General features: G+C 38.5%; 1 protein-coding gene across 1 annotated transcript; it reads left to right on the top strand.

Annotated features, from left to right (window-relative positions):
• The first annotated feature begins 307 nt into the window (after window positions 1-307).
• On the top strand, window positions 308-22748 carry LOC149212141 (multiple organellar RNA editing factor 8, chloroplastic/mitochondrial-like). The gene is made up of 5 exons (XM_089391733.1): window positions 308-794; window positions 1075-1172; window positions 1299-1364; window positions 21921-22172; window positions 22266-22748. Exons 1-5 carry the CDS (start codon window positions 397-399, stop codon window positions 22271-22273), a joined length of 822 nt encoding a protein of 273 aa, XP_089247859.1. The 5' UTR covers window positions 308-396; the 3' UTR covers window positions 22274-22748.
• Window positions 22749-26633: the final 3885 nt, after the last annotated feature.

The following is a 26633-nucleotide window of genomic DNA, read 5'->3' as shown; positions in this document are numbered from 1 at the left end:
ACAATTATATTTGGATCCAAACACGAAACGCATGACAAGGAACGTGCACATTACCAAAAATATCTTCTCTAGGATATCTAAAAGAAAAGGCTCTTATAAACATAGAGGATTCTAGAACTATATTATTAATTTTGTTATTATTTTTTAAGTTAGAAGATTTTAGAACCATATTATAAATATTATTATTATTATTTTTTAAATTATATTTTCCAGGGACTTATGATGATAAGAACGTGGACAGCCGGGCTTAAACCCTTAGCGATAAACTCTCGTTCCTCTCCGTAGGGTTTTACATAAATAGCACAGTTCTGTGATCCCTTTGGCTGATTCGCTGCTTCGCTTATTTGTGGACGCTATTTACTACATTTCCTGCCTCTGAAACAATCGCGAACCAAGATGATATTGGGAAGGGCTCTTCTGTTGAGGCCAACGCTGGGCATCTCTTCTAACAGAGGAGTCGCACTCTTTACAACAAGGGCCACATTTCAGAGTGCCTTCAATGGCAGAGTCTCGACCATGGGGTTTCGCGGTGGGAGGTTTCTGGGAGCTGTTTCCACCTTCCGACCTAAGGCCCTAGTCCTGAACAATACGAGGTGTTTTGCGGCTAATCCTACCACTTCGTCGATGACGGATCCTTCGCCCAACTGGAGCAATCGTCCCCCTAAGGAGACTATTCTGCTGGATGGTTGCGATTACGAGCACTGGCTCATTGTCATGGAGCCCCCACAGGGCAATCCTACCAGAGATGAAATCATTGATAGCTATATTAAGACCCTTGCCCAGATTGTCGGAAGGTGAGCGTTTCGAAGGGTATCCCTTGCGTTTTATTGGTTCGTATTTGCACTTGGTTGCATGGGGGACTTGTTGGTTTCGGCTTTTTTTTCTTTGACAAGTGTTTTTGGGGGTGTTGAGGGGTTTATGGCTTTTGGATTCGAGAGTTACAGGGTTTCATAGATTCAGGCTTTCTGGCTTGGGGTTTTAGGTATTTATGGGTTTAGGGTTTCAGGATTCAGGAGTTTAGAGGTTAGATTAGTGTGTAATGAAACTGGATTTGTTTTCTTTCTGGTTTTGCAGTGAGGAGGAAGCCAGGATGAAGATTTATTCAGTCTCTACAAAGCACTACTATGCATTTGGCTGCCTGATATCGGAAGAGTTGTCTTATAAGCTCAAGCGTATGCGTTTCTTTTTAATGAGATTTTTATCTTTTTTGATTATAATTGTAATATTTTTATGTTTCCTTGCTTTTATTGTAATCGTACCTCTGGCGGTTTTACTGAAGCTTATGGGTTGTTTTGCAGCCATGGAGAATGTCCGCTGGGTGCTTCCTGATTCCTACTTGGACCCTCGAGCTAAATCATATGGAGGTATGTTGTAATTTTCTTAATATGTATCTTGTTGCTTGTTTCAGCAGAGCCTTCTCCGTTTTAAGTTTCTGAGTAGATGTTTGGACCATGGAATTGAACTCTGCTAACTGTGGTGGGGCTTGTGTTGGAATGTTAACAATAGTGGGCCTGTTTCATGTATATCCAACTTTGCAACCACGGCTCAGAGTTGAACTGAAATTGTGTCACAAGTAGGCTGGTTGGGCAATATGGTTTTACCCACTTGATAATTTTTCCCTCTGCAAAAGACTCGTAACCTCCTTATTATCGAAAATAAAAAATTGCATCTGGGAAATGCCAAAAATTGTCACCGAGTTGACATGAATTACACATTAAGCTGCCTAGGAGTCCGAGCTTTCTCTGCTTTATCTCTGAAATATAGTCTAACATATTAAGAATTAAGCACACCTAAAATTTCAAAGTTTATGTATGTTAGAAAAATATGCCATTAATGTTCATGCACAAAACATTGGTATTAAACGAAATTACATTGTTGCAATGGTAATTAGGGGTGGTAACATTGGTGTTTTGTGCTGTGGTGCATCTTGAGCTTGTATTGCCAGAGAATATGCCCCCTTGTCTCCCCATTTAGGTGATATGCCCCTTCCTCTTTCACCCCCTTTCCAGGTTGTGACAAACATATCTATTGCCCTGGGTGTGGGATGTTAAACTCAAAACCCATCCAAATTATGATTTTGTTGGTTGAATTTCTCCTTTTTTTGGTCTTCTATTCATTCTTCAAAAAAGTGTACTACATCATTAAAAAAACAGAGATAGTCTCACTCTGACTAGGTTTGTTGATTATTGCTAGTAGCAAGTGACAGTAAAACAAAACAATAGAAAGTAACAAAAACCACAGTTGAAAGGGCCAGAAGCACCAAAAGACAAGCAATATACATAAAACACTTTATATCATATCAATTGTCAGAAGTGATAGAGGTTGGGTTTATGGGGCTGTTCCAAGAGGCAGAGGAGGGTGGAAGGCGCATTGCACATGCTCTTCGAAATAGGCCATCCATGCATCCAAATTTTCAACTTTCTTGGAGAGTAGATTTTGGCCGCACTAGACCACCACCATATGTTCCTAGGTATGGCATTGAAAATAGTACATCTTGTTTAGTGTTGTGATAAGCTCTGCATGTTCCTCCTGCCTCACACGCTCTGCGGTAGCCAATCTATCCATAATTGTCTGGATGAGGCCCTGACAACGATCCATCCTCCATGGCATGTTGCCTCCTTCCTCCATGGTGCGCTACCTCTTGACTCCATCCTCCTTCGTGACTAAAGACCCTCCTCGGTGCCGATTTCTTATGGTGTGGCCACCTTGGCCACCAATTGAAACTCCAGGGCCTTTGCCTCCCTAAATCTTTGAACCATCCTCGCAATTGCGCCAGATCTTCCTCCCTTATGGCTTGGCGAATCCAACGAGCAAAGACGACCACCCCTAGGGCCACCGTGTCTTGTATGTTTTCTAATGGATGCTGATGCCATTTCGGATAGGCCTTGCCACCCATAGGGTCTGCTGTATCAGGCTTCGGACGAAACGACCTGTGTGAAATGCAAGGTGCCTGTTGTAACATGATTACTTTTGATAAGTTTTTTTTTTCCAGTGGAAAAATCTGTAACCTTTTATTAAAGAATGAAAAGTTACAATTGCAGATGCATGATGCATTTCCATAAGCTGCCTAATGGGCTCCAGTGCCATGGCACCCGACGCAACGTTACATGACTAACGTGCAAAAATGATGAAAAGAAATAGAGAGAGAGAGAGAAGAAGTATAGAAAGCAAGAAAAACTAGATATACTTTCAGGTTTTTCTTCCTTTTTTCTTTTCGACCTTGCGCCATTCTCCTTGGGTGGGCTCGATCGAGGCTATGACTAACTGTGTTTCAACTTTCTGCGAGCCTGATTCCTTGTTTGAGTCTGATGTGTCTGAAAGATGGTGTCGTTTTGTCCCTCCCATGTTCGGATCATCGTTTATCTTCTCTGCCTGATTTGGATGAACCCGTGGAGCCTTGTCTGATATGTTTTCCTTCTGATTCCCTGTCTCGGCTTCCTCTACGATGGTATCATCCTCTTCTGCTTCTGAGTCTTCGTCTTCTGATATCGAAGAGGCTTTCTTCTTTTTGGCATCATCTATATTCTGCCATCCTTTGGGCTTCCTTTGTTGTGGCCTGTTTTTGTTGAGGCTTTTACATGCATTGTACAGATGACCTGTTTGTTGACATCCCCTACATCTGAAAGCTGTATTCTCATAGTCCAAAGATTGTTTCCACTGCGCATTGTTGAAGTTCAGAATGATGCTTTCAGGTAATCCTTGGCTAAGATCTACCTCGACACATATTCTAGCAAAGGTAAAGATTCCCTTTATATGTCTCTCTGTATCAATCTTTAACGTTCTCCCGAGGGTATTCCCAATAGCTAGTAAGGCCTTGGAGTGCCAAAAATGTATCGGGAGGTTGTGCAGTCTAACCCATACTGGCATCCTTGATACCACCATAGTATTGGCATCAAACTCCGGGAACCAAGGGGTAACAAAAAGTCCTGCACTGCCGTAGAACCATGGCCCTTGATCGAGAATTTTTTCCTTTTCTCCTTCTACGAGGAAAGTTACTATGAAGAAGCCCTTAGAGCATAAGTGTATTTGGCAATTTTTTGTCCAAGCCGTGTGGATCCATTGGTATAATGCATCAGTTTTAGGCCAAAAACCGTTAAATCTACAAATAACAGCATTTTTTTGTAGATCTGAGAATATGTATTTTACCTCTGGTAGATCTAGGGAGATGGATGGACTCTCTGGCGATTGATCCACGATATACTGCCCTGGAGTTACATTAGCAGCTGTAGATTCTTTCCCCTTTGGGGGTTCTTTCCCTTTGGCTGCATCTCGATAGGTACTTGAAGGTTTTGAGGAAGCTCCCTTAGATCCACCTCGCAGTCGGAGATTGAGGATGATAGTTGAGTCCTTTGCTACCCTGTAATGCTGGAGTGTATGTTGATCCTGCAAGCAGAGCCCTGAAAAAAGTAGATTTTGTGATGCAACTGGAATTCCTAGTTTGTCCTGGATCTCTTTTTTTAACTCCAATACACTCATCCATTTCCAGATCTGCACGCAGACGTGTCTGCCTTCTGTTGATCTGATAAAGATTTGCTTCTGGTCCGCTGTGTCTACCGTGATCAAGTCCTGTTTTACGGATTTGATTTCTGGATCTGGCGGACTTCCATCTATCTTCTGCCTGGATCTGGTCCGATCAGATAGCTCCACCTCAGATCTGCAATATTTAGCCTGATCTGATGAGCTGTTTTCCAGATCAGGGTTCTTGTTGGGGTGATCTCTCGTTTGCACGACATAGTCTGCAAACCCTCTGTTGAAAAACATCGTATCATATAGATCCGGCCTGGATCTGCTGATATGGGGCCATGCATAAGGGTGAAAAAGCGGATCTGCCCCTTGGGGTCCCCTGTCTTTACATGCATCAAACGCCTGGATGTATATCCTCTTGACGCCCAATAGGCTAGCCAATCTCTTGAAATACAGGCCGATCTCTAACTTATTCCAGCCCCCTCGATGGATTCTGGGCCCCAGGACAAAAAATGTCTGCAGATCTTTGGCCTCCGTCGTCTTTGTTTGGTTCTCATTCAGATCTGTTTTAGAAATGACTGCTGCATTGAGGAAGATCGATTCTTCCCAGGCTATGGGCCGCTTGATCAATCCGTCGCTGCTTACCCGCACCATGCTCTGTAAATCGAGACTGTGAGAGGCGAGGACTGCGTCCTTCCCTCCCACGCCGCCGCCGACAACCTCAAGGGCTAGGGTTCCCTCCCCTGTACAGAAAGAAATCACCGCGGCCATCGTTTCCAACTGTTCACGTATCAAAGTCTATTAAAATTTTTATTTTAAACAGTTTTACCCGCTTTTGATAAGTTATTGCTTGACAATGTTTAAATTCTTTAATTGGGATTTAATTTTGTTATATAGTTTGGCATTTGCAATAATTGGATAGTGCATGTTTTCTAATCCTAAGGTTGAAAGGTGACAAAGATGTCACATCACCATGACATAAGTCTTCAGCAAATTGTAACGACTCAGATCAATCCCGCCTAGATTAGCAGTGGAGGATCCTTCTCGGCCCTCCTTTGCCGTCTGAAGGCTATCGTTAGAAGGGGTCCCAAAGTCGACGACTTTTCAAACTGCATCTTAAACCACCACCTCCACCTTTTAGTTATTCGGGACATGTCCCCCTGAAACCATAAACTGTTCAGCCTACCCCTCGAAATCCCACCGACGGTTTTCAATAAGTCAAATGGTCAACCTTCACTAACCGCGCCACATTCATTCCACTTCATCCGCCACATCATCCATCCGCCGCCCTTCATCCAATAATTCACCATGTTAGTTGCCCACAACGCTTCCGTTCCATTGCCTGTTTCATGGTCAATTGAAACTATGTTTTTTCCTATATGCCGCATTGATTTAGGACATGGTTTCTGAACCCATAAGAATGAATTTTATGAAACTGAAAGAGGTTTTTTCTGCCAACATCATTATTAACAAAAACCTCTCCCAGTTTTGTAACAACTCTTATGGTTTGGGAGATTTTAAAGAAACTTTGAAGACATATGTTCCTGAATTTTTCCTGTTTAGTCATATTTTTGCAGAATAGATTGTGGCCAATAAAAGATGATTCTTGAGGAATTGAAGGAGGTTTGTGTTCCTAAGATTCTAAAGTACAATAACCTACTTTAGATTTTACACAACTTCAGATATACAAGTACATCTTCACAACCTATTTTTCAGACTGTGAATTCCTTTTTAGACATCTTTTTGCAGAAAGTATTATGAACAGACATCTTCACAACCTATTTTTCAGACTGTGAATTCCTTTTTAGACATCTTTTTGCAGAAAGTATTATGAACAGTTGGAGCCGAATTTTGGGAAACTGAGAGAGGTTTATCTCAAGAACATATTCATCTACAATAACCTCTCTTAATTTTTATAGAACTATCTCGGATTGAGATATACAAAGGCATGACTGGACCTTATTGTTTAGAAATTCGGGAGAAAAAATCTCAAAAACAGTGAGTGACTTGGAGGCCACCTCATCAAATATGAGTTGTAAACAATTTCGAATTCCTCTTCTTTAGCAACATAAATCCTCAAGGATAGTACCAAAACTCTTCAAATAGTTTTAGTTACATTTATTTGTGCTCTATTTTTGTAATACAATTTTCAGATATTTGTAATAGCCCTTGATATTTTTATCAAGATATTTTGTAATAAATTGTATAAATACTTCATCAATTGAAGTAATAGGTGTGGGCTTTTGATGCCAAAACTCTTTACTCTGTAATAAAACTTCTGTTGTAGTTTTTCTAATGAAAGCCTTACCTCTCTAGTTTTGATAGAATTTTGTGCTTCAAGTATGTTTTTCCAGTTTTTCATATCTTATTTCTACACATGATAAAAGTGTTTAAAGGAAGGTTTGTCATTATCTTTAGAAAGAGATTTGTTTATTGGACTGTTTGTTCATCATAACTCCTCTTTAACTGGTTTTTGTTTTGTGCTTTCTGACAACCATTAAAAGAGATTAGCTTATTAGGCTATTTGTCTGAAATAGCTCCTCTTAGAATTGGTTCCAGTCTGGCCATTTTGTTTTCCTTTAAGTTTGTTTTGTTGGGCTGTAGAAATCTTTTACATGCATCCAAATCTTCCTAGTGGTCAAGTAATAAATCTGGCTACTCAATTATTAGGAATTTCCTTACATTCTTTTGCCAAATTCTTATACAAATCAAGTCATTTTGTCAGACTGGAAGCTGACACTTTCAAAAGGAACCCAATGAGAGAGCCTTTAAATCATGAGTAGGAATTGTCATTGATCGTCTACCACCCCAATTAAACCCATAAATTTGGCCATTGTGCTTCAAAGGCTGCTGTTCAGTGACAAGTGAACAGTGTTAAACAAAGCCTTGTAACAACTGAGGAAGCCCCCTCTGGTTCAAGGGCCAACTTGAGCCTAAATACTGGTTGAGTTGGTTTTTTGGCGTAGTTTTTGCAGCCAAGGACTGCATACGGGAAATAGGTACAACAGTGTCGACCTCATTTCAATCCACCAGAAAACATCGATTGAAAGAGCAATAGAGGGCTTCCCTCCTTCTACCACCAAGACTGTCTGACTACTACCTGAGCTGAGCTATTGGGCACTTGGTCTCACCACCAACAACACAGAACCATCGGTGTGCGAGGGGAAAATGTTGCTCGCCACCTAGTCTCCACCCATGGTGCACTACGCCACCAGGATGAAATTACCCTAGCTAAAGAACTAGTGAGGGCACCAAGAACAGAGTCTCTCCACGCCCAAACATGCACCTCCCTACCCTAATTGCTCGACAGAAGAATTCCCCACCCTCTGTTGAACCACTGTTGCTCCAGGATAAATGAATTATCCCATCGGCTGCTTCGACCCACTAAATGTATACATAGGCTTAACCAATACTTCACTAGGATATACCCTCACGGGCGCCAGAAGGACCGTCGACGGTAAATCTGCCACTTTTCCCACACCAATCGCGCTCGCGACTTAGCAATTTTCCTCTCCAACCTCACACACTAGGAGTCATAATAACACCATTCACCATGCAGGATTTTGAAATTGAGCCAAGCCTTGTTTGGGTTAATGGGCCTCCTCCCTTGCTATGAATGCTCCCTTGATGCCACCACTTGCAACGCACCCTAAAGAGCAAATGTTTCACATACTCAAGGTTCAGTGCCCTTGATCTCAAGGTACCTGAAGAAGGCTTGGGGGCAGGCCTTTGTGCTTGCATCCATGTGCCCATCATCAATCCCCATGCAGGCCTTCGGGGCTTGAAATCACGTTGTTCAACACCCCCATCGGGGATATTACACATCAATTTTTCTGGTTGAATTTCATACCTAATATTCTCTTCATAATTATCTGATTTGAAATCTTCAAGCCTATCATGATTTGATTTATGGTTTGATTTGCATTTTGCCTGCCACGTGATCTATTTTTAGAAAGTAGATTATTAAAAAGTTGTTTTGGCTTTGGTACAACATCCATTACATTTCAAAGAGTCTACTGCTAATCTTCTAGATAGAGATTTTGTTAAAATTGGCAACTAGGGCCAAACACCATGTGGGTCATCTTATTTATGGCAACTAGTATTTTTCTTGGATCCCGAGAGGTGTAGGATTGATCTAAAGATCAACCGATTCCGATAAGTATTCATGGAGATATGAATTTATTTATGTTATGGGACAATTCGTCAAGGTCGGCCAGCAACCAAATATACCCCACTTGTGCTCAACGTTTTAGTATAAATAAAGGAGGACTTCAAGTCATTTGATAATCATCTCTTCTGGTCTCACTCTCCACTTGTTTGGTATTTAGTGGAAGAGGAGGTCTAGAGGAGATGCTTTCTACGCAGCCCTAAAGAAGGGTCATCTAGGAGTGCCCTCGCCGTAGACTTGTAGGAGATCTGGCTGCAGATTTAAGAGGCTTTAATCTGCAGGTAGAAGAGCCCTAATCTGCAGCGAAGTGAGCCCTAATACGTAGCTAAAGTGAGCCCTAATCCACAACTAGAGGATGCCCTAAACCACAGTCAAAAGAGGCTTCTTAGCTGTAGCAAAGAAAGGAGATCTACCCACTGTTTAGGGGAACTTCTAGACCTAGCAAGGCAACCCTAATCTGCAGACATGAGGAAGCCTTAAAGGAGCCTTAATTACATATCTAAGGAAGGGTTAAACATGCCCTAGACGCAGTCTATACATGGTTGAACGCAAGCCTAAACGCAGTCACCTTAATACTATTCTAGGTTGCATTTGTGGAGGGTTTCATGTGCCCTTAGACTGCTGTGAGAAGGAATCTGAATGGTTCCTTATATGTAGTCTCATGACTGCCCTAGCCACAAGAAAATAAAAGGTTACAACAGTTCATTAGTGGGACTATTTGGGAGGTCTACTATATCAAGGAGGACTGTAATGATGAAGCGTGGAGGGCAACATCTCATTGGAGGACAACCGCAGTCATTAAGAGCAATTCTGGGCCAGCTTAGATGGGTTGTTAGGGACTGTGGTCAGTACCCTAAACAGTCCCTGAATTGCAGCATTACAACATAAGTGTATCAAGGTGCAACATATGTGTATCAGGGTGTGCAACACAAGCATATCAAGGTGCGACATAAGTGTATCAAGGTGCAACATATGTGTATTAGGGTGTGCAACACAAGTGTACCAAGTTGCAGCATAAGTGTACCAAGGTGCAACATAAGTGTATGAAGATGGAAAACAAGGGGATGCAACATGAAAGGCACAGTAAGGTACAATTTGAAGATGCAACACAAGGAGGTGCAACAACATGACGTGTGCAGCATGATGATGAAGAGCAGCAAGATGGGTCCAACATGATGAGGTACAACTCAGTAGTAATGCAGCATGGTGCAGCTCTGTGATGATGGACATGGTATGATGGTGCAGCATGGTGCAACACTATGATAGGTTGATGGAATCACATGACTCTGTATCAGTTACCTCATGAGACATCTTCTTAGAGAAGATCTATGTTCTTATCTTGTCAAGTCGAAGTGTTGAATTATGTTGTAAATGTATTATCTCTCTCTCTCTCTTTGTTGAACTATTGAAGATCATATAAGAAGAATTGATCAAGGGTTTCCCCCATTGGGGTTTGTCCCTGGCTAGCACCACATCTTGTGTACCCTTGTCTTGGCTTGTCTTCTGTGATTTATGTTTATGTTCTATTTGCAGTTTACTTTAATGCTGATGTGATTGCTAATATGGAAAAGATATTGAGCTAACTGTGTAAATTGAAATAAATTGCTCTAAGCATAGAACATATCTAAAATTAACATGGTATTAGAGTTGAGGTGAAGACAAAGCCCAAGCAAGAGTGAAAGAGCAATCATAGAGGACAATTGGGAAAGAACAAAAGGATCAATGGATTCCTCATCCCTCTTCAAATTCATTGAGGGTGAAGTCGAAGCAGAGAATATTATCAGAATGGCGCAGCGGAACATGGCCTACCTAAAGATCACTTCATTAGGAAGATTGGATCTCAGGGTGGAAGGAAAGGCAGATAACTAGTTTGGCCATTATGCGAAGGAGTGTCCGAATGGCAGGGACACATCACTTGATGATGATAACAATCATTCCATAGACATCTTCAACTGTCAGAGGAATGACTGGTAATGCAGGTCATCAAAGAAATGACAGACTTTTCAAAGAAATCAAGGAACCCCAGGGATGAAGAATCCAATGTTGTTTCCGATAAGATAAAGAAGCGCTATCTTGTATTGGCCCTCTCCTTTAGATTCTTTGGGAATCTGGCTTATCGATTATAGTGCTTCAAGGCACTTCATCAGATAGAAGGGTGCTCTCTCTAATTTGGTAGAGATGGAAACAATCGTGGGATTATACTTGGAGCCAATGCCACCTATCTCGGAAAGGGTGTAGGGAATGTTACCCCTCAATTGAATGAGGGTAACTCGATTCATTTACAGAATCTCTTTTATGTACCTGATCACAAGAAGAACCTGGTGTCCATTTCGGCAATGGAAGTCAAATGTTACAGGGTGGCATTCATCGATGGAAAGGTATGTGTTTGAAAATGAAACTTTCAAAGATGCTTTTACTCATGGGTTTAGGGTTGGCAATTTGTGTCAAGTTGCAAGATAGTCCATTGGGGATCATGACATATCTCATCTATAACACTTGAAATCTACTTTATGAGGCCCTAACCAATGTGAGTTAGATGGTGACTCAGATACCTGAATTCAAGAAGAGCATCTTGAATTCAAGAAGAGCGTGAAGGTACATGTCTGAGATGTATCGAAGGAAAATCTTACAAGGGGACCATTCCCCTCATGTAGCAGGTCCACAGGTTTGGAACAACCTGAGGGGTTTGAGATTCATGATTGGGAATCTCATGTATATAGGTGGAAGAAAGCCCTCTATGGCTTGAAGTAAAACACCCCAGGCCTAATATGAGAGGATTGATAGTTGTTCGATGAAGCTGAGATTCACTAAAAGTCAAGCCGATCCAAACCGTTGTTTGAAGGTTGTGGATGATAGGCCTCTCATATTAGCCAGTGTTTTAAAATTCGGTCGAATCGAATTCGAAATGGCCGAGTTGATTCGAGTCGTTGAAGTTTTTTGTGACTCGGTAGAAAAAATAGTACGGGAGGTCGAGTCATGGTTGACTCGACTGAGTTATTGCATGACTCAGTCAATTCGGCCATTTCTGCAATAACTCGGCCGAGTCACTAATTGCGGCCTGTAACCCCCAAAAAATGTGATTTCTCATATTTTTTAATTTTTTTTTAAGTGTTAGTTGATTGTTGGGGACTCCAATGTGTTTATAATTTAGTTAAATTCTATTTGGGGTCTAGTCCCCCTTCCAAACCCTATTTAACACACTCAAATGCTCTCATTCTCTCACAACCATCTCATGCATTTGAGTGAGAACTTCAATGAGAGTTAGTGAGCAGTTCTTGAGTTTGTTTTTGGAGCAGCAGTGAGGAGTCTTGGGCAAGCATTGTAGCTGGAGTGAGGAGCTTCTTGGGCAGCCATTTGGAGTTAGCATTGAGGAGTTGATTCTTGGAGCTAGCTTGAGGAGGTAGTTTGTGCTTGGAGGTATTTTTTTTTCACTTCTACAAATCTATTTTTGCTTATTAAATTTTAGGGTGCATATCTAGAAAGCCTAGAGAGTGTTTTTTTGTGAAAGAAATTAACATTGAATCAATGTTTTTTTTTTTCATTTTCAGATTGTTTGCTTTCATTTCCTGGTCAAAAAATGGCACCTAGAGCGAGAGATCCTTCTTGGGCATATGTTGAAATGGTTGATAGTCAAATGCAATGCAAATTTTTGCCATAGGAAAATTAAAAAAGGTTCTGGGGGCATTAATAGGCTGAAACAACACTTGGCGGGGATTAGAGGCCAAACTACTCCATGTACCTCACCAGAAATTGGGGAGATTAGGAAGTAATTGTTGGCCAACTTTGAGAAGTTTAAAGAAGATAAGGCTAAGCAAAGAGAGTTAGAGGCTGAAATTGGGAGAAAGAGGGAGATGCAAAAAATGATGGCTACCAACCCCAATTATGATTTTGTGTGTTCTTCCTCTATCCCTCATACTGATGCATCCAACCCTTTCTGAGATGTTCCTCCCTCTTTTGGTTCTGTTCAAGATAAGGGAAAGGGTAGAATGAACAAGGGTGATATGACTATCAAAAGTTATTTCACTCCCTCCTCTCCATCAGATGCACATGGTTCTCAATTTAGTAAAAGTCAAATGCAGCTCACCTTAGATGACCATTGGAAGAAAGAATTGAGGGAGACTGCTTGTGAGTACATAGCTAGATGGTGGTATGATGCTGATATCCCCTTCAATGCTTCCCGTTCACCATATTATGAGCCTATGTTTGATGCCATACATGCTGCTGGAAAAGGCTTCAAAGGCCCTACTATGCATGAGCTAAGGGGGTATCGTTTGCAAAAAGAAATTGACTCCATTAACGAGTATTTGAAAGATTTCAAGGAGTCGTGGGCAAGAACAGGATGCACAATCTTGTCAAATGGATGGACTGATTAAAGAAACCGTACCATCATAAACTTTCTTGTCTTCTGCCCACGGGGAACCATGTTTTTAAAACTAGTTGATGCATCTGATAAGGTAAAAGATGGGCAATTGCTGTTTCAGCTATTGGATCAGGTTGTTGAGGAGGTGCGGGTGGCTAATGTTGTTCAAGTCATCACAGATAATGCCTCTAACTATGTTCTTGTTGGTAAACTGTTAGAGGAAAAACACAAGACCATCTTTTGGACCCTATGTGCTGCACATTGCATAGACCTCATGCTTGAGGATACTGGAAAAATAGATTGGGTCAAAAACACTGTAACATAATGCCAAAATCATAACAAAATTTATCTACAATCATTCATTGATTTTGAGCCTCATGAGGAAGCACACTGGGGGCAAGGATATTATTAAGCCTGCCATCACTAGATTTGCTACTCATTTTTTGACATTGCAATCTATGCTTTCCCAAAATAGAAACTTTCAAAAGATGTTTTCCAGTGATGAATGGAATCAAAGCAATTGGTCTAACGAACCAGAAGGCAAAGAATTGAAAAAGAAAGTTAATGAAGAAACTTTTTGGAGAAAGGCAACAGAGATTGTGAAGCTTGCTGAGCCACTGGTTAAGGTGTTGCGGTTGGTGGATGGGGAAAGGTTGGATATGGGCTTCATTTATGAGGCTATGGATCAAGCAAAGGAGCAAATAAAGAGGGCATACAAGGATAGAGTGGCTAAGTATGGGCCCATTTGGGCAATCATTGATGAAAGATGGAACAATCAACTCCATCGCCCTATACATGCAACTGGGTATTTTTTGAACCCACGGTATCATTATAAAGCTAAGGAGTCAGGAGCTTTGAGGGGGAGGTCAGAGATGGACTGATTGACTGCATTGATCGCATGATCCCATTGGAGTCTGATCAGCTGGAGATACACCGACAGGTCATGACCTTCAGCAATGTCTCGGGTAATTTTGGGAAGAACTTACCAAAGATTGCAAGAGAAGCAGATGAGCTAGGTAAACAAAAATTTCAATTTTCAAATTCTTAATAGTTTTACTGTTTTCTTTTAAATTCTAGGTCACCTGACACGGGGATTCGGGACACGTAGGATTCGGGATTCGTGGTGTCGGATTCGGGACACGCTGACCCCCCGGAACAAGACACGTTATATATTATTTTATTAAAAAATATATATAATATATATATATATATATATATATATTAAAAGTTAGATATTATCATATTTCTTACACAAATTTTAATTAATGATACAAATTTATTGATTTCAAACATAGATCTTCATCTATAGCTATTAGCATGCATAGTACATACAAAATTCAAATAAATGTCAATGGTACTGGTCACATAAATGATAAATCTATTAAAAATTTAAATCATGATTCATAATTCATAACTGAAAGACAACTTACAACTACAAGATAGTAAGATAAACACACTGACAACTGTAGTTTTCTCATTAAGTCATCAAATCAAAATGTGTTACATAGGTAGTGTTGGTGCAATGCCAATGGCAAACAGAAATAGAAAATATAAAACAACTACTGGTATACAAGCCTCAAGGCATCAATCAGCATCAGAATCAGCATCACTGTCCCCATCATCATGGTCCCCACTGCTCTCCTCTACATCCTCCTCCTCCCCTGTATACATAGTCGCCTTTTCATCTGCTGGTATGGAGGCTGACCCCTCTAAGTCATCAAATCTAATAGGCTCTAGCATTGGATCATTGAGATCCATGTTGGCCAATGCCAACTCAACAATGGTGTCTAGATCCATATCATCAGGAACAATGTTACTTGGGAGTGGGAGCGAAAGTGGGGAGCGGGAGCGACATATTCAGAAACTCTTGGTTTGGTGCTCTTGATTAAATACGAGTTCCATACCCTAATACATGACAAAATTCAATGGAAACATTGCAATCCCCCAATACTAAAATCCTGAAAAACTGATAAGTCTGTTGGATTTTGAATGAAATATAAAATTCTACTTTCTCCATATGAAATCCAATGAGGCCGGAACCACTCTCAAACATCTTGAGTCATTTCATGGTAATGTTAAAAATTTAAGTAAGAGGATGAAAATGAAGATTAAGGAGAATGTCACTTTTACTTTAAGAATTTAACATTACCATGAATAGCATATCAATACTAGGGCCTAGACTTGATTATGAAGCTGCCAAAATGCTCTACTCCTTGCTGCAACAGCACAAATCACTTACCAAATGAAAATATTAATGAGCAAACACGCCCTTTTCATACCCGCGCTGAGCTTAGCGAGTCCTGGAAACCGGACACGTGTCCTAAAATCGCGACACGCCCTCGGACACGACCTGTCCGAAACGGACACGACGTGTCCTGTGATTTGGACACGAATCCGGACCGAATCGTGTCGGATTCGCTGGATTCGGGATTCGCAGGGGGTTTAGGATGAATCCGGTTTCCTAGTTTAAATTTTGTTAAATCGTTTATAATTTGAAAGTTGGATATAATTTGTAATTTTGTTGAGCTAACTCATTACACTCCTATGTTTTTTGCAACACAATGGTGGGAGGCTTTTGGTGGCCATTGTCCTGAATTGCAAAAGTTTGCAATTTGTATTTTGAGTCAAACTTGTAGTGCTACTGGGTGTGAGCGCAATTGGTCTGTCTTTGAGAGGATTCACACAAAGAAGAGAAACTGTTTGGATCAAAAACGGTTAAATGATCTAGTTTATGTCCAATACAACCTCCGGCTTAGACGAAACCAATTGTTGAACAAAAGACCTGATTCAGATCCCATTGTGTTGGAAGACATTGATCCAACATCAGATTGGGTAGCGGAGAGTCATCCAACAGAGTTTGATCCTGATGAGGATCTTGAATTAGATTTAGATACAGAGGCATCATGATGTTCAGTTGAATGCAGATCCTGATCCACCTGTACTACCAGCCTCAATGTCACAGCCAACAAGGACTCTAGTTGCACACGCTTCCTCTGCTCAGCCACGACAGAAGCGCAGGTGCATATTTTCTCTATCTCAGCTTGCATTTTGCTGCACAACCTGCTAGTGGTACCACTTCTACAGTTGCAGTTGGAGATGATGATGATGATGAGGAGCCATGGGGTCCCCTGTCTGACTCTGATGATGATCTAGAGATTGATCGACATGATCTTGGCTCCTCTGGCAGTAGCTACTAGCCAGTAGTACTGGAGTCTGGTCACAGTTTAATTTTGTTGTAGAGGCCATTTCTAGCCTCCTTGGTTATGTGATTTTTGTTTTGAGTCTTTGATCATGTATGACAGTTGACTATGTATTGCCATTGGACAGTGCACTGGGTGCCATTTTGATATAATGGATTGTTCATGAGCCTACTTTGATCATATGTTGTCTTCCATCTATATTATAATGCTGTGTGTTTGGAAACATGAACGAAAATCTTTAAAATTATGTTTACAATCTTTAAAATTATGGTTTTTTTATAAAAAATAAATATTTAATGTATTTTTACAATGACTGAGTCATTGAAATCAAGCCGATCGAGTCGGAGTTGATCCTTGGCTGAGTCAGAGTCGAAGTCAGAGTTTTAAAACATTGATACCAACACCTTTTGAGAAACGACCTATTTTTGATAGGTGCAAACCCTCTCACTTGCAGAAGTAAGAGGTAGTTGGATTCCAGATATGGAATGGTAAATTGCAAGCCCGTGACTACCTCGAGGATCTTAACTTTTAGAAGTTATATGGTGGTGATGCCGGACCAGATTTGGGAAATGCCTCTGAGTTTCATAAACTCATCTGCATTGATGTTCTTGGTGAACTGTCACTCGTATATATGCTTTGCAGTTAACATGGTGAGCTCATATTTGGTTGAGCCTCACTAGATTGGTGCCAAGAATCTTCTTAGATATCTTCAAGGCACAATCTCTCATGGATTGAGATACACTGCCAGAAATATGAAGCTGCATGATTATTCAAATGCTGACTGGGTAGGCAGTGTGAAGGATCGCTAGAGCACTTCTCATTGTTGGTTCTCCCTGGATTCTGCTTTGATATCAATGGATGAGCAGGAAGCAGAAGTCGGTTGCTATAAGCATTGCCGAGACCAAAAACATAGCTACGAGTATGATCTTGTGTGAAGCTGTTTGGTTGTGGAAGCTCATCAGTGCGCTGTTTGTACACATGATGAATACCACTGTGATTCTTTGTGACAACTAGGGGGGATTTGATTATTGAGGAATCTCGTATTCGATGATTGCTCCAGTAGATAAACATCAAATACTACCTTATTTGGGATATGGTAAGTTAATGAGCGAGAAGGCTTCATCGCATTGAGACTGATGTACAGGTCGTAGACACTTTGTCAAATCTGTGATTTTCCCGAACGACTTGGAGTCGTTGAGAGACCTTCGTATAAAGGTCCTACATGTTGCACGCACTAAGCTTTGGGAGGTTTGAGGGGCTTGGGGTACTTACTGGAGCGACATACGACTACAGGGCGGCTCACACTTCCTTGGAACTTTATGGAGATGAACTGTTTTTTAGGTTTTGAAATGCCCAATGTTTAGAGTGGCACTCCACACATCATCATAGAAAAATAAAGCTGAAAATTTTGATAGAAGAGAGTGCTGGAATTAAGGTTTTAGAGGGTGAAAATTATATAATAGTGGTGAAAAATGAGTAAAAATGTCATGAAGCTGTTGGGAAATAATAATATAAGGAATTGGTGAAGCTAGGAGATATGGCAGGGGAGGGAGGTTTGTAAATAGAAGGAACCTAGATAGGAGGAAAGACTCCAAGAGTAAAAAAAGGGGAGGGATTAATGACAGACTATGGATAGCCTGCTTCCAAGATTGGCGAAGCTTGTAGCCATCATCGAGATTCAAATTAATAGGATATTTTCTAATTTCAAGCTTTGGATACCAGACATACAAAGATTCAAGCAAAATTATGCCCTCCTTGAAAACTCACAGGAATATTGTTGAACAGAATTCTCATAGTTTAACAGAATTCCCTATGAGAATTACAGGCTTGCAAGACATTCTAACAATAGCAAGATCAAATCCCTAACCAAGTGCTAGATGTTGATTGTAATAAAAGCACAACACATTATGATTAGAACATCACAATGCTTAGTTGAACGATATCACAATATGTTGTTGTTCATGATTGCTACATATTTGAACCATAGGGTTCTTTATTTATAGCTTGCCAGATCTAACCAATTTCCTTGAATTATGGAGGATTTTGTTCAATAACAAGTCTCGAATGTAACTACTATTTTCGGTGATTTTGTGTTATCTTGTTGGTTGATTGTTCAAGTTAATTCGATGATCTAGAGGATTCATCTGACTGTTCAGTCGGGTATACATTAGTTGATCATTGTCTAAGTGACCAGCCCATTGACCTCTGAGTTGACAATCACTCAAGGTGATCATTGGACTGAATGTCTTGTGTTAAGTTTGATTCTTTTATTGGCTCTCTCCAGAAGCTTCAGAGATGTGTGTGATGAACCAGCATAATTGTAAGTTTCAATACTCTCCATTAGTACAATATCCTTGAGGTTCAGGAGGTGAACTTACAGTTGTAGGATACCCCCACAATAATTGCAGCTTCTTGAAGCTGAGCAAACCACGTAGCCTACCACATAGCTTGACAAACTGGGCTCTTCAGATAAAGACTGTTATAAAGATATCAGCAGTGCCACAGTAGGCAAGAGTGACAGTCTTTTCTTGAGCAGTTGGAGATAGTGGGCATGAAGTTCAACATGCCTCATTTTACTGTGTGCAACAGGATTATCAGTGATCTGAGTTGGTTGAGCCTTGTCATTGGACCAAATTCTCCATGATCTTTGAGCATTATTTTCTCCTGTTTGTTCTCTGATTATATTCTGTTGTATGTTTTTGGTTCCCAACAAATTGGACTTTCGCCATCTCTGTTACACTGCCTCAAGGCCCAAACATTTCTGTTGCTTGCAGATGTCTCCTACAGACATTCTAGAGTTGCCGTGGGCCATAATGCTCGCGGAAGTTTCTTTTGGCCCCCATGCTTCCAGACCCACAAACTAACAGCGAGGGAATAGGGTTTTGACGGAGTTGTGAATAGAAAGAGAAACATAATTAAAGAACCAAGGCTCCTTAATCATTCCACATTTTTTTCTCAAGATCAGCACAATGAATGCATTTTTGACCACCACACATGACCATATCTTGGTAATAGGGACTTATGAATCTGGGAATTGCGATATGAGAAGATAATTAGAGCTAGTGATAGGAACAATTTTCCATACTGGACGGAGTAATTCTGAGCAGATTTTATGAAGATGAAGTGGGAATGTCATATTTTCCTATGGCCCTCTACTGACGGAAAAGTTTGTACATCTGTTTTTGTTTACTTTATTTGTAAACTTTTAAGTTGGTTTTGTTATGTTGAGGTTATTGATATTAGCATTTAAAGGCCCTGTTTAAAATATTTTGTTGTCTTGATGGTTGACATAGTAAGTGAATTCAGAGGATGCCATGGAATTTGCCTGTAAAGTGGTGTTCTTCAGAGTTAACATTGGCATTAAATTTGTTAGAACATCATTCCTATGATCCACCTATTCCAGTTTTCCAAAATATTGATCTGAATTCTTCCGTTACCACGAGGATGTTGACATATGAGGAGGGAGACCTTGATTTCTCGGAACCTTAAATGAGGCCTATCAACATAAAATGTGCTGGATTTTAGCAGAGTTGCAGATATTTAGCTCAGGTGGCATTTTGTTTTCAAAACCAGGCCCAATGGCCAATGTTACTTGTTCAATTTAAGCAGTACATTTACTCCAACAGTTGGTGGTTGTTTTTTCTGTAAATAAGGGGTACATTGCAATTATTGTAATCTGGGTTTGGTGGTACTTGGTTCAAGACAAGGGTCAGCCTGCCAATAGTCAATATTATTCAAGCCATGCATTTACTCTTAACAGTTGGTTGAATTTGATATGAACAAGCATAGTTCGATTTTAACTCTGGATCTACTGTGTGTCTCAAGTCCGACTATATTAAATGTCCAGAGTAATCAGATCACTCAAGGGAACCAAGACAAGGGTCAGCCTGCCAATAGTCAATATTATTCCAGCCATGCATTTACTCTTAACAGTTGGTTGAATTTGATATGAACCAGCATAGTTCAATTTTAACTCTGGATCTACTGAGCGTCTCAAGTCCGACTCTATTAAGTGTCCAGAGTAGTCAGATCACTCAAGGTGAAAACCTTTCCTCAAGTTCTGCACAAAAAAGGAGGTTTGCATCTTGGGATATTTGGTCCTTTTATGCTGGATTTAAAATGGATCAAATTTAATGCTTTGAGTATGGATTCATCCTATCTTGGATCTACCATGAGAGATATCAAATCTTCCAAGATTGATGCAGTCTTTTTTGGGAGTGCAAAACTTGAAGAAAGATTTGAGATTTGACCTCCTTGAATGTTTCCTAAATTAGGACATGAGAGATATCAAATCTTCCAAGATTGATGCAGTCTTTTTTTGGAGTGCAAAACTTGAAGAAAGATTTGAGATTTGACCTCCTTGAATGTTTCCTAAATTAGGAATTACTCAGTTAAGATGGATCCATGCAAGTTTGTTCTATAATATATATATTTATCTCATATCTCTCTCTACGTGTTTAATAATTGTTTTCTTTAATTGATATATATATATATATATATATATATATATATATATATGAGTTTATTGTGAATATCAATTTTTTATATGTTTATTAGAAATTTAAACATAATTTTTGGAATGTCATAGTTAGGTCTGAAAAATGTTTACAAGTTTATTAATAATGACAAAATTGCAATATAATGAGTTGAATTGAGAGGACTTGTAATTTTTAAACTTTTTATTACTTTTTTAATTGTACATTTTTTTTCATCATCATTATTTTTTATACCTTGTGACAATATTTCATCTAGTTTCACAACGTCTCATCTAATGCCTGCCTCACTACATTCACAACGTCTCATCTAATGCCTGCCTCACTACATCTCATCTAATGCCTCACTGCAACATCTCCACTGCCTCCCTGCTTTAATGCCTCATGCCAATATTTCATCTAGCTTCACAACATCTCATCTAATGCCTCACTACGTCTCCCCGGTCTCCCCACACTGAGGTGTAGAGTACCTCCTGGCCCAATAAAGGGGACATGATTTATTACCACATTTTTGTAAAAAGGGTGACATTGCGAGTAGCTTGCTTAGCTAGCCATCTCGTTTAACCCGGGTCATCTGTCTGTAGCCAACATCATGACTTGTTCAATTCAGGTGGGTGCATTTACTCCAACAGCTTATGGTATTTGATGTAAATGAATGGAGGAGTGCATTTCAGCATAAGCTATAATTTTTTATTGTTGTTGTTAGCAATTTATGACCTTTCTTAAACAGGCGGAAAATGCAACGAGTGGTTGTCGTGTTTTTGTTGTTTAACCCTTTTTAACAGGGATTGTTGCTCACCACCATTTTGGATGTGCACAGTTTGAATGCGAAAAGCGAACCCTTAACCTTCGAAGCAATATTTTGCAGAAATATAGTTGATTTTGCTTTTCCCATCCATGGATCACTGAGTCAAACGTCTTAAAAGGGCACACAATAAAGGCCCCTGCAAAAGTTTGTGGGTCAGAGATGTTGACAGAAACATGTTACACAGTATGTCTTTTCTAGGGCAGACGCATTTCTTGGGTTAGATAATGGTGGTGTTTGGTTGAAAACTATTGTTTTTTTCTCCTTTTAGGAAAGCCTTTAACTGATAATCTTAGATTATTAATATGCTTTTATCATCTGACCTGTTTGTTATTTTTGAATGGTATTCCTATTAAATGTTGGAATTTCTGCCTCTACTGGGCTGGTGTTACGTTTGGCTTTGTTCTGATTCTTCTTGCTTTTGTTTTAGGCGAACCTTTCATTAATGGACAGGCGGTTCCCTATGATCCCAAGTACCATGAAGACTGGGTAAGGAACAATGCACGGTGCAATGAAAGACGCTCCAATGATAGACCACGGAACTTTGACCGATCAAGAAATTTTGAAAGGCGCAGAGAAATGCAGCAGCAAGCAAGGCAGAATTACCAGCGTCCTCCACCCCCTACTTCCTCTCCACCTGCAGATGGCAATGCACGGCCTGCTCAGGCACCATATACTCAGGGTTAAGTAAATAATTTTAATCTCACCATTGTTGAAACACAATTTGATCTCAAGAAGCAGACTTATTTGATTTGTGGTCTCGTTGGCAATGCAGGTCGGTGAAAATGTGGAACTTTTTGCAAGCCAATAGCGCTAGGTATTTGGACGATTTTTCAGTGCGACAAATTGGCTTAAACTCTTGCTTTTAACTCATATAATGCTATATATATTAGGGTTGGCTCAGTACCAGAGTAGGATATTCATAGAAGGCCTATGATGGAAATATCAGAAATATGATAGGCGGGTGGGCAATGTGTGTTTCTGTAGAAGTCTTTAGTGGTTTTCTGTCCTTGCTTTAAGGTATGCTAAGCTACTACATGTAAGATATCTGGACAACGGATTTTGGTTTTATGAATTTTACATGAGAAGATGAAAATTGGAAAGCATAACTCTATATGTTTGGAGTAAATGAGGTTCCAGATGGTGGTGATCGTTAAATATTTTATTTACTGTAATTTAGGTTTACAATATCCACAAAGACAAGTATAATTAATCTGAACCTCAAAAGTTCGTACTGTTAATGCATAGCATTCAATCACGTATTAGCGTTTAAGTGATACGAATCATTGAATTTTTTTAACATTATTCTTGTTTGGATGTTGTACTGGATACTAGAGTCTGATTATCAATTTTTTAGAGGTGAACCTTGTCAGACATTGTTGATCAGAAGTAGTTGGAGTAAAATTGATTACCTGATTACGAAATCAAGTGAAAAATATTAAAATAGCGGTTACAACCTAAATTAAACGAGTGGCTGGTGCAAGTAAAAGTTACTTTACTGTGGTTACTAAAAGAATGATAGAAGTAAATTGAGTGTTTCTAATTGAAGCATGGTACAAGTAGCTTGACTTTCAGGCAAGGTGCAAGTATGTGGAGATCTATATTTTCTTGGAGCGGTTATGCAGATGGGGTTTATATGTCTGAAAGAACGAACTCAATTTGGTGACGTTGCGAAGAACATGGGTTATCTTTTTGGGAGAATGTGGTTACGAAGAACATGGGTTATATTTTTGGGAGAATGAGGTTACGAAGAACCTGGGTTATATGTTTGGGAATGGGTGTGAAGGGTTTCTATTTTTTTTTGAAATGGTCGTGGGATAAAATTAAGCTTTGATTAAATTAAGCTAAATTTGAAGTTGAGTTTAGTGTGAATATTTTTAAGTTTTTTATGGGTTTTTTATTTAATTTTTCTAAAATTCGGTAAGTTTTTTTTGAAATCACAAGTTAGATGGGTAACTCTTGCCCTAGGGGTTTTTGAATCCATATATGCAATGAAAAATTGAATCCATATATACAATGAAAAAACCAGTTTAAATAATACAAATGAAGATTTCACTTCAATTATTTCTGTCGAATTTGGACTCCGAAAGTCAAAAAAGTCATTCCAGAAATATCAAACTAAATATGAATAACATAAAGCTAAATATGAATAACATAAAGCTAAATATGAATTGGTTTGGTATGAAGTTAAATTCAAATTAATTAATTGGTTGGGTATGAAGTTAAATTCAAATTAATTAATTTGAAATCAAATGTCAATAAATCATTCTATTAATAAACATCTTATTCATTAAATGAAATTAATTTTGAATTTAAGCAAATATCAATAAATCATTCTCGAATATATACCAATTTAAACAAAATATCAATAATTATCAATAAATAATTTTAAATAAATAATTCTAATATCAATAAATCATTCTCTTAATTAATAATTAAATAATTTTAAATAAATAATTCTAATACCAATAAATCATTCTCTTAATTAATAATTAAATAATTTTAAATAAATAATTCTAATACCAATAAATCATTCTCTTAATTAAATTTGAATATATACCAATTTAAACCAAATATCAATAATTATCCATAAATAATTTTAAATAAATAATTTTATATATGGATGATAATATTTTTAAATAATTTTAAATAAATAATTTTATATATGGATGATAATATTTTTAATTTTAAATATAGATGATAATATTTTTAATTTTGAATATGAATTTAAACTATTTATAATTTTAAAAATATAAACTAGAGTATTCATAAATAAATTTATAAACTCGAGAGTATTTATAATTTGTTTATATATGATCAAAGTTAAATTTAAAGGATAACTGAATTTATATTCAACTTTAAGCCAAATATAATAAATTATTCTTAAATATGAATTTAAAATATTTATAATTAATTTATGAATTTAAAATATTTATAATATATTTAAACTAAATATAATAAATTTTTCTAAATATGAATATAAAATATTTAATTTAATAATAGAATCAATTAAATTTAAGTTAGATTTAAAATAAAATAAAATTGAATAACATCAAGTTATATATGTATTTATCAACAATATTAAATGAGTAATTATGGATTTATCAATAATATTAAATGCTTAATGTCAATGATTTTATAATTATATTGGAGTAATTAGATTATAAATAGATGATTATTAATGATAATGTAGAAAAATTAAGTTATATATAAATATAATTATATTAAACAATAATTGATAAAGCTGTCAATTTAAAATATTTAATTGTTGTCGAGTTTCAATAGTATAAGTTGAGAAATGGTATTTTTAGTAAAGCGAGTTTCAATAGTACAAGTTGAGAAAGGTTTTTTTAAGTAAGGCGTGCTGCCAAGCATGTGTGTTAGGAGGAGATATTTGACTTAAAAAAATTGTTTGTTTATTAAAAAACAAGAACACAAGGGGTTGGTTAATCCTCCATTGTAGTTGGACAATTGAGATCAATTCTAGTAGTGTCTTCATTGGACCAAGAGTTCTTTTCTTCCAGTTTGACTGGGAGTTCCTCAATTTGCATTCGCAGAGTGTTAATTTCATCCTCTAATTGACGAATCTTCATTTCTTTTCAAATTGCCTCTCTTGCATTTTGTATGCCTCTTTTTGTTGTTGATGTAGATATCTTTGCATAAACTCCAACCGCTCTCTAAGTTCAACATGTTGCTTGACAGAAAGACCACAATATGGAGATGAGAAATTTGTCTGTGGAGGGTTCCTCCTTTGTTCCTTCACCAAGCGCCTTGTCATTTTGCCTGAACAAAGGCGACGACAACCCTAGGAACTCAAAACTGAGGCCATTTCATGGGTATGACTCGTTGCATCCATGAAAATAATTGGACACTGATAGAAAGGATTACCAGAACAGGAAGGATAAACACCAAGCCTAGCGAAGACCAAACAGAAAGGATATTCACAGGGCCCCTCAATTGTCTAACTCTTATCAAATGTATCGAAATTGATCCCCTCTACAGATACTAGCTCACACTCTCGAGTGTGGCTTTCCTTTGATCCCACTACCATGAAAAACCCTTGCTCACCTTGACTTACTGGGTCTTGCCACAGGGTCCTTGAGCTAATTACTGTATTCAACCATCTCACAAAATAGAAGAAGAGATAAATCAATGACTTAAAAATAAGCCTCTTTAAGGGGGCAACCTCCTTTACATTACACAGATGAACAATTTTTGATGATACAAATGACAATACCTTTTTTCTATATATAGGAATCTAATGGGTTACAATATAATCAGAATTGACATAACAATAATAATGTAAGGGCACAACAATAACAATAGTGAGTTTCTATGGGACACTTGCACTCATAACAATATGGGGCTACACTAGTAGTATAGGGACTTAACATACCCCTCTAAAAAAAATAATGTTCTCAACGCTTGAGTAGTTCTGGATGCTTTTCTATAAAATTCTCATCTTCCCATGCAAAATTTTCAGCGGTTAAGTTCTTCCATTTGATGAGATATTTTGAAATTGATTGATTTGGTAGATGTCAGGGCCTTATTTTAGTGACTTTTTCAGGTTCCAATATAAATTTTCTTTCTTCGCAAAGTTTCGGTAATATTGTTTGAATTGGGAGCTTGTTACTTATAACTTTCTTTAAGCATGAAACATGGAAAATTGGGTGCACTTTGGAAGATTTAGGAAGCTCTAATTTGTATGCCAAATGTTATGCAACTAGATCACAAAATAGAAGAAGAGATAGATCAACGACTTAAAAATAAGTCTCTTCGAGGGGGCAACCTCCTTTACATTACACAGATGAACAATTTTTCAACGATACAAATAACAAGACCACCTTTCTATATAGAGGAGTCTAAGAGGTCACAACACAACAATAACAATAATGGGCTTCTATGGGGCACAATAATAACAATATGGACACTACATGGGCACAACAATACAATAAGGGGGTTGCACTAATAACAATAAGGGGCTACACTAGTAGTATAGGGACCTAACAATTATGACCAGGGCTGAGACATACCCACTCTTTTGGCAGAAGATCAAACCATTATGCTTGCTTATATAGAAATTTCCGAGTTTTAGCCAAATGCGAAGTGTGGGATTATGCGCTTACCTCTTGCATCCTAATGA

Source organism: Pinus tabuliformis, chromosome 1_1 (assembly GCF_031772625.1).
Source record: "Pinus tabuliformis cultivar Carrire ecotype Pingquan chromosome 1_1, CPIR1, whole genome shotgun sequence".
Taxonomy (NCBI): Eukaryota; Viridiplantae; Streptophyta; class Pinopsida; order Pinales; family Pinaceae; genus Pinus; species Pinus tabuliformis.
Note: the sequence above shows the minus strand (reverse complement) of the source record. Positions and strands in the feature narration are given on the sequence as shown.

Coding starts and splice junctions, on each gene's coding strand:
- LOC149212141 (XM_089391733.1), top strand. CDS start 397: ATGATATTGGGAAGGGCTCTTCTGTTGAGGCCAACGCTGGGCATCTCT. Junction 1,173..1,298: donor GTTGTCTTATAAGCTCAAGC/GTATGCGTTTCT, acceptor GTTGTTTTGCAG/CCATGGAGAATGTCCGCTGG. Junction 1,365..21,920: donor TCGAGCTAAATCATATGGAG/GTATGTTGTAAT, acceptor CTTTTGTTTTAG/GCGAACCTTTCATTAATGGA.